The following is a 12985-nucleotide window of genomic DNA, read 5'->3' as shown; positions in this document are numbered from 1 at the left end:
ACGGCTCCAAAAACTCCCAGACATAGGAACAACGGTGCTCGGGCACCATTAAGTGCATCAGCCTCAGCCACATTGGCAAGAGCAACTGCAACTACATCGTCGGCTTGGTGGCTCAGTGGTTCAGTGGCTCGGTGGTGTGTTATGTTTTTGGCACTTGGCAGCGGTTGCCACATTGCCACATCGTCGCCACATTTTCCCAGAGACGCGACATGACCCAATAACAGGGATTAGGCAGCTGCCTCGTCGTCTTGGTGTGGTGTTGCTGTTTTCTGTTTTCTGCTTGCTGCTTGCTGCTTGCTTTGCTGCTTGCTACTTGCTACTTGCTGTTTGCTGTCTCAACGGTTGCCATTCATTCGTTCAATCATTCAATCAAACACTCGGCCAGTCTAGCAGTCTTTTGGTCCAGTCAATCAGAGCCAACATTGTCGGCAATTAGTCCAATTTTTGTGTAGCAGCCAAAAGGCAGCAGCCGTTTTGTGCTAAAATTAAATGTTGCGAAAATTCTTTTCAACGTCTGAGGAGGGGACATGGAACATGTGTTCCATGAAAAATATGCGAAAAATCTTTAATTTTTCGGAGACCACAAAGCGAGTACGATTATTGAACGGCCGCGGGGCGTATGAACGATGTCGTTTATGCGATCGCTACTAATGATCGGTTTTTCGATTTTCAGTTTTCAGGTTCTCCTCTCGTTGCTGAGCCATTCATTTTGGTCAATTGCTGAATGGGCCAGCTGAGCTATCGATGGCTATTTTCCACCCAAAGTCTCATGCCAATTGACATTTCTGCTTCTGTCTGCTGGCTTTGCGGGCAATCAAAAGACTTCAGCCGCAAACTTCTTGCACAATGCAATGCTTTTGGCTTGAAGATTTGTGACTCGGCCAAATGGGAAACTCAAGGAAAGCAAAGGGGAAAAGTGTTCAGTCTTACAGGCTTTTGAGTGCCCGCACACACACATGCAAGCTAAGTCTAGTACTCTAGTTTTCTGTAAATGGTGTGTTTATAGATTTCTCGTTTTAGCTTATAATTTAATTCAAACTCGATTCTTCCAACTGATGTGAATGTCACTAGTTGAGGTCACACCGGGTTAGTGCTGTCTCAGATCACTTTTGGTTTAGCTGGCTGCCGTTTTCTAACCAGTGTAGCCTGCTAGCCATGCCCCTAAAGTGGTTCAATGTCCATGACTGACTGACTGATTGACTGGCGGACCCATGAATGCATTCAATCGTTTCGCGAAAAACCATTTCAGACTGCCACAAACTATTGCGGAGCCTGTAATTTGCTGCTAATGTTGTTACTCTTAGGGCAAATATCACTTCTTATTGTTTCGCTTGACAAAGCGAAAATTACTCGAGACTTACACATTTACACGTTTTCTTTTTTTGGGTTTCTTTTTGTTTTACGGCCGACCTTGACTTTCATGCGCATGTTCATCAGGTGGAAACGGGTCAGGTTTTGTAATGGAACAGTGGGGGAATCCGAGAGTAATATCAATTAATTATAACATACCGAGTTCATGACCGCCAAGCTCTAATTTAGCGATAAGATGTTTGGGTCATGAGGTTTTAATGTTTTGATTTTTCCCACATTGAGTTAAAAGCGAAAATAATTATTAAGGTTTTTATAAGTGAATTTGTGGCAGAAATCTTCAAATTACAAGGGCTTTTTAATATACTTTTTTTTAAATATTTTCGTGTTTTCATAATATTTAAGGTAAAAGCAATTAACAAGAACTTTTATATTAAAAAACTAGAACATAAATATCAACTCCGGTTATCCTAACTTCAAACTGATGACAAATTAAATCTATTAGGCAATCAATTTATCCTACTCCCGCCTTCCGAACTAATTCAAAACTTTTAGATTTATTTAAATATTACCAAAATTTATGCGCATTTGTAACGTGCACTTTATTGTAAACAAAAAAGTAAAGCAAAGCTAAAAAAAACTGGTTACTTGTCGGAAATCGTTTAGGCTTTTCACTTGATATGTCAAAATGCCAAAACTTTGCACAGAAAACGTGGCCCGTTCGATTCGAAGCCGTTGTGAAGCCAATGGCCGGGGCATTAGGCATACGCCCTGTTGGCCACGCCAACTTTTGCCTAGCCTGGCCTGGCCTGCAAATCATTTAAGCGCCATGGGCGTGTGTGTGCTAAACAAACTAAAGTCGACCACGACAACGAATGGCTAACAGCTTCCTTCAAAAGATCGCAACTCAGATGGCTTAGTTTTAGTTTTATTTAACTTTTTTTTTCTTCGAGTTGACTTTGTTTTTTCCCCCTCATCTCGTTTAGAAACATTGCGGATGCAGTCGCTCCAAGTCGGCAAGAAGTCGGTCCGGTTTTTGTCTTGGCCATAAATAGAGTTCGAGTTGATGTCGACGTGGATGGCGATTCAGTACGTTGCACAATGCACTTTCAGTTTCGCGGATTCCGATTCCGATTTCAACTCCAATTCCGATCCGTTCGCGGCAGCACATTGCCCATTTTATGTAATTCCACTCTTAATTGTATCATTATTTATTGTTCTAGATCCGCATTTTGGTGCCTAATTAGCATTTAATTCGATATCACTTTTGTTTGTTTCTGTCTCGATACTCGATTGTCGCTAGATCCGTGCGCATAAATCAATAATCAAAGTGAACCCAATCGCCAGACAATCCACTCGAGGCAACCCAGACTCGTGGCAGCGAACTTGATCTAATTCCTTTTCGAATCGCCATAAAAGTTGTTATGTTCGCCGTAATGATTATTTTTATTTTTATCATTTTACGTTACTTTTTTTTTGGTTTGTCTTGTTTGGCATAAAGTTGTAAAAATGTTTGCAGTTTGGCAGGGTAGTCAAAATAAAAAAACAAACCTGCGTTGGCAGCTCGTAACTTTTATGATGATGGAAGCGCGGTAAAGTGACGAGGATAGCATACATGTTGAGGCCGAACTGTATGTTTTGGGAACTGAATGAACTATAACATTTATTTGGATTTATTTAACCGAAAAATTATAAAAAAAAAGTACACAAAATAAATGAAAACTTTGCATAATTCCGAGTTCCGTTACTCGTAAGTTTCCTCTATTAGTCACCTTATTGCAGATTGAAAATTCCCAGACCGTTTTCCAAATGGCATGCAAAGCTGCCGACTTGCAGCTCAACACGCTTACAATTGTGTGAATAATCGCATGCCAGACGGCGGGAGTGAGTGTGGATTGCCAGCAGACTTTTGGCCCTAATAAGCCTAATTATTATTTGGCTAATTTGGGGGGCCTCTTTGGCATACTCCGAGCTCAAGTTGTTTGGTTGAAACTCTAGAAAACAGACCACAAAATAGCGTGCACAAGAGTCACAACAACCGAACATTAACACACTCCGAACAATTGGCCATAAATCAATAGGCGGCAAATGCAAAGGGCTTGGCAGGGGGCTCCAGCCATGGGCTAACTGCAGTTATTGTTGTCGTTATAATCAATGAATTACGTCGCATCGGTTGACCACAATTTATGGTGACTTCGAACATGTGAATCCGCACAACGTCTAAAAATGCAAACGGAGAAGCCGAAGCCAAAATGCAACTGCAGCATCAGCTTGCGATTCGGGTGGCAAGTCCGTGGAATGGGCCTGTGATGCTGCAACCACAACCTGCAGCACCCCTTTCTACCTCTAACTATTTGACTATGCCGCCCCCTATATCGAAGTATCTGGTGAATACGTCGGACAGAATTGTAACGCTCGTTGTTGCGGGCAAACAGCTGCAGAGGCTGCCGGCTGACTTGGCTCTGTTCCATGTGGCCAAACATAGAAAACGATTTTCTACGGAAAGTAAAAGTTGTTCAGCCCACAGACTTAATGCCCAGGAAAACTGTGGTTTTGAACTGGGAAATGTAATGGAGAAGATGACAAAGAACTTTATTCTTAGCGGTCAAGGGCGATTCTTAAAACGACAAATCAGCCTTATCTTATTTGAATGTTTATAATAATTTCCAAATTATGAATACAAAAATATTGCGTTAACCATTGCGAATAACCAAAAATTCTAAGATCACCTAAGTGATTTTCCTTTATAAAAAAGTGACGAAATGTTTTAGCTTTTGATCTGCAGTCGCATATACTAAAGCTTCTAACTATCAAATGCAAATTAAATGAGTGTCATAAAATTTAAAGTCACTTTGTTTGACAAAAAAATCTAAACAGTTTTTTAGACTAGCAATATTGCATTAAATAACGGCAAAGAAACTGTCGTAGAAATTTGATAGTTGTCCGACGAGTCAATAAGGAATAAAACAATTAAACTAACGCTTCGCAGATGCCGTTCCCCTGGCAAAAAATAAACAAGCTTTTTTTATTAGTTCAGCTTTTTGAAAAGCTAAGGTGTTGACAAAAACCATTTTCGAGTTTGGAAAGTGGCTGTATATATCAATCGCTAAATGTTTGTTTTAGTTTGATTGCCTTTGTAGAATCTGAAATAGACAATAGAAAATGCAAATATCTATACAGCCTGCCCGAGCTACAGACAATGGACTAGGATTAGTCAATCACGGGTACACGCATATCATTTAGGCTGTCAGATGGCTGGAGCCCGGGTCCAACATCCAACTGGTTTCATTTTGCGCATTAACAAATAATTATGCTGGCAATTGCCAAATCACGGACTCAGCCTGGCTGATATGTAATCTGATTTTGTGCAAATGCAACTGCAACTACTTCGACGACCCATAAAGGCCTTTCACTTTTGCGGCAGATCTCTCACGCATGCCACCCGATCCAGTCACTGTTCCAGTCACAGATCCATTTGCAATCCCAGTTGGGGTTCCACAACGTCACAATCTCCCAACCACCCAGCATTCCGATAATCGATTTCGATTTCGTATAAGAAACATGATCCCCAAAGCCCCACTGTTATGCAGCAAAGTTGCATCAGTTTTCACCACCCTCACTCGAAGATAGCTTTTCCGCCCTGCGAAGTTACAATGTTGCCATCAAAGATGCCGAGAAATTCCATCTACCTGGCTTCCGTTGTCACCTCGCCTTTGCAGGAAGTGCAAAATGGTAACCCGAGTCATCGAAAGGTGACAAGAAAACAAGAAAGCCTAATTATGACATCAAACATTCCTTGCCACAAAAAAGATTATTGTTTTTCTTTTACTTAAGACTGACGAAGGAAATACCACAGGGCTTTGTTTTCTTCACTATTTATACAAATCCTATAAGTTCTTGAGGTTTCGTCAAACTTTCTAGTATCAAAGTATCTTATCTTAATATATATTTAAGCAAGAAAACTTGATTAAATGATAATTTCATTAAATGATAAATGAATTCTCCACTTACGGTACTTTCAAGTTATTTTTATTTATTTGAAAATGCATAGGCGCAGTCGTTAAATTATTTATATTGCTCAAACAAAAATAATTGACTTGTAATATTTTAAATGTTTAAAAATAAATTTCCCATTGACTTAATTTGTGTACAAAATGCTGATTTAAGCCAGATAACCTTATTTGCACTTAGCCAGATTTATATTTATCTCATTTAAACTGCGTTCCTGATTTATAAATATGATACTAATAAGCTACTTTTTATTGTTTAAAAGAATCAAAACAAAGGCTGATAGGATATTTGAAAATCAGGTTCTCGTAGCAAAACATTTGACTTCTGAAACGTGCCATAACATACATTTTTGATCGACATATGACCTTTTGCAGATATATACAGTTTCGAGAACAATATGGTAAGCACCCGAAGACTGTTTAACCAAAATAAAAAAACAAAAAAAATTTCAAAAAAAACTTAGAACGTTCTCCGGGATTTTCCCAAGATAAATTTCAATTCAAGACTTGTGTTAATTTATTTAATTTGCTATTTTATGATCCCAAATTGATTTGATCAAATTTGCACCCATATTTTATAAGCCACTTTTAAGTTGGCGACTAAAATCACCAATACATTGAAAGAAGACCAGTGAAGGGAGAAGTATTGGTGGCCTATACAAGTATTAGTGAGCGCTTCCGCTTGCAACTTTCCGAGCAGCACTCACACATTCACAAAACAAACTAACACATGCGAAAACCAAGCCGAGTTCGAAGCTTTGAAGAGAGCATTTTGCTTGGCTTTTACTGGGGGAAAAGCTTTTGGAAACCGCTCAGCGACTTGGTTTGGCGGCGTTTTCAGTTTCGTTTTGACACAAAAACTCTTTGGGGGTATAAAAGCGCGCCACTGACCACAGACAGCATCCAGTCAAAGGTTTGGAATCGCTAGTGATTCTACAATCCTTCCACAGTCTATTTCGCTGTTACTGAGTTGCTTGTAAGTGTTGTCAAATGCCAAGTTAAAATTTGTTTGTTTCTAAAATGCGTGTATAACTCTATGTGAAAATAAGATAAATTTTAAGCTGTGATTTGAAAAGTTCAAAACCTAAAACTGTGCCCGGACTTGTGCTTTTTATTAGTTTATCGTTTCAAAGAATGTTTTAATACTCTCTAAGAATGCATTGTTATTAAAATGATTTTATTATGGTTTTCAATTGGCTTACTTATAATTAATTCGCATGTTTTCTTTGTTTACTTACAGCCTTGGCAAGTCCCAACAGAATCCACAATGAAAGTATTCGTAAGTACAATAGAAATAAAGAATTTAATTCCAAGAAATCATATTTGATATGTAAATGTTGGCGAATGTGTGAACTAATAGGGTTACTAGCATATTTAATTGTGGGAAATCTAGAAACCAGTCAAAGAATTGCAACTTATTGCTTATAGAACAATGCAGACTTCAACTAATTTATCATGCAGTATTATATTTTTTTTTGCAATGCTAATACAAGGTATTATTTACCATCTTCCTATTCAATAACTTCCTTAAATACCACACAATCCGTTAAATTGCACGACACAAAGGTGAAATGGTAGCAAACGAGCAACTTCAACTTGAACGAAATGGCTAATAGGCGTCTATTAACTGAACGATCATAATTGGAGTGCCGGCCACGTCTAATACCAGGCCGTAATCAACTGGGTTCATGTGCTCAATTAAAGCCAACTCCAAATGCATTCGCCGAGTTGCGGACTGCGTATGCGTAACGTGACGCCAGTCAGCAAAGGGGGAAGGAGGGTAGACCATAGGCGGTAACTGGGAGTGGCAGTGGGCGAAGTCTACTTTTGGGGCGGAACTCTGCAGTGCATCAGTTATGCGAGGCACGCACGAATTTCACTTGACCATTTGAATCGCAAAAGAGGTTGATGAGACAACGGACGACACAATGCGAATCGGGCGACATATCGCCTTCGCTTTCTAATGCGATTAGGTAATCGATCAAACTAGGCTATGGGTCATAAAAGTCTGCCTTTCCGTTAGGTAATACAATGTTGCATATTGTGAGACAGAATTGGTTCAACATAGTTGGATATTGCAGAGGGTCATATCGAGATTTCATAGCTTATAATATATACTCTCCTAACCAACCCCATCCAACCCATTCCTTTACAGATCTGCTTAGCCGCTCTGCTGGTGGCCTCGGCCTGCGCCAGCAAAACTGAGGAGAAGGTGCCTCTGGAGAAGAAGCTGGACAAGCGCGGCCTGCTCGATTTGGGGTATGGCTACGGACACGCTGGTCTGGACACCGGTTACCTGGGACATGGTTCCATCTCCGGACACGGAAGCTACGGACACGGCTATGGACTGACCGGACACTCTGCTCCCGCTGCTATCGCTGTGGGCCACAGTGGTCCCGCAATTGCCGTTGGACACACCGCTCCCGCCGTGGCTGTCCACCACGCTCCTGCCCCCTATGTGATCAGCAAGCAAGCCGATGTCCACAAGACCATCACCATCACCAAGGGAATCCCCGTGCCCGTGCATGTTGACCGCCCATACCCTGTGGTCCATGAGAAGCGTGTGCCCGTTGAGGTTAAGGTGCCCGTGCCCCAGCCCTACGAAGTCATCCGTAAGGTGCCCGTGACCGTTAAGGAGTACGTCAAGGTGCCAGTCCCAGTTCCCCAGCCTTACGAAGTGATCCGCCACGAGAAGGTGCCAATCCATGTGCCCGTCGACCGTCCAGTGCCCGTTGAGGTGCCCAGGCCATACCCCGTGCCTGTGGCCAAGCCCTACCCCGTGTATGTAGAGAAGGCCGTCAATGTCCAGGTGCCCGTGCATGTGGATAAACCATACCCCGTCTACGTAAAGGTGCCCGTGGTTTCGCACTCCGTTGTGAAGCACGCCCCCACCGTCGCCGTAAGCAGCTATCCCATCAGCGCCATTGGTCACAGTGCCATTGGACACGACTCCACCGTCTTCGCTGACCACCATGGTTACCACAAGTAAGCGGACGGACTGGAAGTAGGCGATTCCATTGGAGCGAGCGGACTTTCTGGAAATGAGCCGAAGGAAATCTAGCAACATTTTCAAATATCTTCCCAACTCTACTCCACCTCTCAGCCTTCCTTTCCCATCCAACAAGCGAAAACAAAAAACAAAAACAAAAAAACTAAAAGCACCCCGGGAAGTCCAACTTCCGACCTGCCACTCTCTGTAGCTGTTAAGAACCCCCCAAGATGAAACAAGCAATGCCTTTTGTAAATTATTTCCAATCCAGCCAACCAATGGAAGCCATTGTGCTGGGCCAAAATGCTCCAGGTTTTAGGATAAATACCAGCTAACTGTTTGTAAATTTCACCATTTATGGACCGTTTAGCTGGCCATGTTTATCAGTGAAAGGTTTCGGCGCACAATGAATTGAATGGATAACAACAGAAATATCTATGTGAAAATCTATTAAGGACAAATAAAATAAAAATACATAAAATAAATTCTATTGTCTTTGTTCACTGGTTCGCAGCAGGAAATAGTTTGCCAACGGGATTTTGTTTGCTTTCAAATATCTTGTATATATATTTTGTAAATAAAGAGTATGTCGTTATTAAAATTCATGTTTTTTGAATGGGTGGATAATAAATGTTTCGTTGCATATCAAATATTTAAAAAAAATCAAAATAATAGAAATAAAATATTCTTTTTAACTTAAAAAACAAAAATCGCTATCAGCTTTAACACTGCATATTATTTTGATAACTTCCTTTTTTAATTAAAACCTTTCGAAAATTTCAAGGCGCCCAAACAGGATACGCATAATTATTTCATAACTATCAAAAGTGAATTCTTCATGCTTGTAATAAAAATCAGCTTAAGCTTAAATAAATCAATAAAACTTAGTCACAATAATAACATAGGTCTTGACACCTTCCTGGTCCTTAAAACCGAGAATCCTCTCACCATGTCAGTCACCTCAACTGACATGACCCAAATTGGCATTGCAATTGCATTGAGACGGAAGGAAATATCAAGTCTCAAGTCACTAGCACACAAACTAATCGATTAAAGTCCAAGTGATGTAAAAAACCAAGATGAGCTGCGATGATCAGATTAAGACGAGACGTGCGCAAGGTCGACCAGAGCAGATGGTAGCCAAAGATGACGTGCACTTCTCCAGACCTATCCATTCCCAAGACAAGTCAGTCGTCAGTTGGGTTCATTTAAAAGTCGCTCGTAAATTTTTAGTAACATTTAGCCACATGCGTAGGACTAGCAGATGGACGACAGAGAAAAAAAATGAAGAGTAGTCACTTGATATTTAATGTCGGTTTTCAGCTTTTTACGACAAGTGAACGAACTAAGCGGGGTTTTTCCTCATCAAATACCAAAATATCAACTTTCAAACTGCAAAAAAAAAGCTTCTGAACATGTTTGCATTTTGATGAATTGAATCAATTAAGTTTAGGGCTATTTAGCATTTGTTTACTTCAAAGACAAAATAAAACAAGAATCCGGTTTGGGCCATCTTACTTATTATCCAAACGAGGGCAATTAAAACAGTTTTTCTAAGCTCGCTTACCATATATTAAAGATCAGCACATTTATTTTCGGGATGATCTCTATACCATATAGTGCTTTTAATGTTTTTGGGGCCAAAGCCCTCTGGGCGTCTTTGGCCACTGATCTGACGGAGCCCAAGGACGCTGATCTTGGCTAAGACGGAACTGAAACAACTTTCTAATAAAAAGTCACCCGTTCTTGTTAATTTCTGACTTAATTTCCTTTAGACTTCGACTTCGATTTAAAAACAAAAGAGAGCCGATCAATGTCTCTGGACACAGACAGAACCAGTTCCAGGCCAAAGAATTCATTTGGCTTTGCCCGAAGGTCGGCGGCTTTGCGGACAGCATTTGCACACATCCATTTTGGGGGCGTGGCAGAGGCACTCCGCCACTTACATACACATATATATATATTTCTACATGCACTCGTAATTCTGTATTTTTAACCATAATTTGTTATGAATTATATTGTGATCTTGACGGTTGCCACTCGTAGGTGTTGTGCAAATGTGCATATTCCCATTCTTACACTCGCTGACACTCGTACCTACATTAGTTTCGTTCTTGACTTGGTTTGTGTTTGGGGTTATGCAACGTTTGCAATTACCAAGCGGATCTCTCTATCAAGCTTAATTGTCGCCGTCTTAGGGTCTAATTACATCAAATTAGTTTAAACAAGAATGCTCCGCGTTGATCAATACCACAGCTTGCTACATAGTAATTAAATACAAATATATTTTAATCATTAATAATTACATAGAATGCATAAGAACCATAGTGGAGGATTTTTACAAAGGTTTTTATATTGCTAAAAGTAGTTTACGGCTTTTAAGATATATCAAAAAATATGAAGAAAAACCTTTACTCTTACCATCATTCCCCTGAGCTTCATAAACTTTATAAACATATCTCAACTTCCCATGAATAATATTAATCTCAGGACTGGGTACATGAATATGCATAAGCGACATCCGCAATATCAGCAAAGCTCATAATTGGAGCACTGTCAACTCATGAATTATTGGCTCAGTTTCCGCCCATAATCGAAAATGAGATCCCACACACGCCGCATCGATTGGGACCCAGAGATCTGAAGGAATTGCCCGAATTGCAACATTTACGCAATGATAGCCATTCCGGCCGAAAGAGACAAGCCAACAAATTGCGCCAGCCGACGGTGGCCAATTAAAACGATATTTCTTGTGGCTACTGGCGGGGAGATCGGTGGCAATGTTGTGATGATGGGGGAGGTACGCATATTTGCTGAAACTTAATTAATTGCCACAAAATGATGGAGACACAATCGGAACGTCGGACGACAAAAGATGGCAAACGGTATACGATTTTTCGCAATTCTCAGCTTTTGAGTCGAGTCTGAGAAAAGGCCACCGAAAGACGTTCCACATATTGCCAAATTCGAAACTTTTGCTCTAATGAACGACTATCCAGTCGGCGGCATTTTGAAGGTCACCACCAACTTGTCCATCGCCAAAATCCAAGCTGAATGCGTCTGCAACGTCAAACAGTTGTCGACCGATTGCAAAATGAATTGGTTCAGTTTTAGTATTTGATTTTTTTCTCCTTTGGCCAAAATGCATGTCTGTGTTTGCCAGCAGTTTGCACAGAAATCACGACAAAATGAAGGGGGGAAAAAAACTTGCACCAGTTTCTCGATCACAAAACTCAAAATCCAAAACCGAAACCAAAAACCGAACCTCAAATTGCGAACGTAATCGAAGTCGCCGGTGCGCAAGTCAAGTGAAGCGAACGTCTTTGGCAATCTGGAAATCCCAGTGACTCCTATCCAATCCAAAGACGCCCCCCTCCAAAGGCCCTCCCACAAGATCTCCCCGCGTACTTGTATCGTATGTGTCTTCTGTTGCCCTGCAATACCGCTTGCCGCTTCATTCGACCAGCAAGTCGGCAAATAAAATACTTTTTATAGCCACAATGCAATTGACATGGTGCATGATCGCATTTCAGCTAAATGCTAAGTCTGTTGACCCCTCAGCATGAGCGATGAGCTATGAGACAATCAGCAAGAATGCTAGGAAAAACTATAAAAAATAGAAAACATGATTTTGTTGTGTTTAAATTTTTACTGCTACTGCTACATTTATAGTTAACAGAACTTTTAAACTTTAGCCAAATTGCTTGTACTTAAAAATCGTAATTAAATTAAGTTTTTGGCTTATTGATGAACAAGAAACCTTTGTTCAATTTATCAAGTCGTAAAGGTGTTTTAAACATACAATAAAATATATTTAACTACTATAATTGAATTAGAGTTCCAAACTTGGTCTTTCAATCTACCATCCACTCCATGTACATTTTGTACTCCAGATCATATCTTGACGTCGACTTATGACTCGACCTCCTTGACTTGTGCCTAACTACCTGTCCGTACTCATCTCCGCCCAATCTGATGGTGCATTCAAATTGCAAACAATTAAGCGCACAAATGCTACCGCATCGCATTCAATCGTCTTATGCAATTCCTCTTTTGAATTATGGCCGTAAATTGTGGCCTGGTGTGGCCTAGTCTCGACCACGGGTGTGCTGGTCTCTCTTTGCACGAAAGCTGCGCGAATCCTTTCACCTGCGTCCAGCGAGCGAAACAAAAGACTCAGGCAACGAACTCGATATCAAAGCGATTTATTCCCACTTTTCAGTTGGCTATTTCCTTATTGAAAGTGTTCGCTCTGTGACTGTGGACACTCCTTCAAGTTCTCTATCTAAGCCGCGAACTATGTCAAACGGTCCAACAAAGGCGGCCAACGCCTTTTGGGGGGTGATGGTGCCCACAAGACAGCCGAGTAGTTGTAAGTCCCCAAAAGTGAATAGGAAAATCTCTTGGAAAACATCTTTCCCAAAAGCCAAAGAAATCGAAACTGCACCAGCGGCAGATTCCCAAATCTGGCTGGGGGACCAGGCCACTGCAGGAGTCCAGCCAACTACCATGCTGCGACTTACTGCTGCAGCTGCTCGAAAAAGCGTTACTTTGGCCAAAGTTGCATAATTTTTGTTTTTGCATTTAGGTGCTGCTATTGCTGTTGCAGTTGCTGTTGTTGTTGTTGTTGTTGCTGTGACGGCTTTTGGAGTCACCCAGTTAGTGTGTCACTGTGGCA

The 12985-nt window shown here is 41.0% G+C and overlaps 2 protein-coding genes across 2 annotated transcripts in view; one reads left to right on the top strand and one right to left on the bottom strand.

The window, feature by feature from the left end:
• LOC108105830 (angiotensin-converting enzyme) overlaps positions 1–12985 on the bottom strand; it is a 43685-nt gene that overhangs the window by 1736 nt on the left and 28964 nt on the right.
• LOC108105832 (zinc finger protein 512B) lies at positions 6182–8792 on the top strand. Its single transcript, XM_017212579.2, has 3 exons — positions 6182–6294; positions 6559–6597; positions 7474–8792. The coding sequence occupies exons 2-3, from the start codon at positions 6586–6588 to the stop codon at positions 8305–8307; spliced, it is 846 nt and encodes a 281-aa protein (XP_017068068.1). The 5' UTR covers positions 6182–6294; positions 6559–6585; the 3' UTR covers positions 8308–8792.

Source organism: Drosophila eugracilis, unplaced genomic scaffold (genome assembly GCF_018153835.1).
Source record: "Drosophila eugracilis isolate 14026-0451.02 unplaced genomic scaffold, ASM1815383v1 contig_353, whole genome shotgun sequence".
NCBI lineage: Eukaryota > Metazoa > Arthropoda > Insecta > Diptera > Drosophilidae > Drosophila > Drosophila eugracilis.
This window is presented reverse-complemented; position numbering and strand designations above follow the sequence as displayed.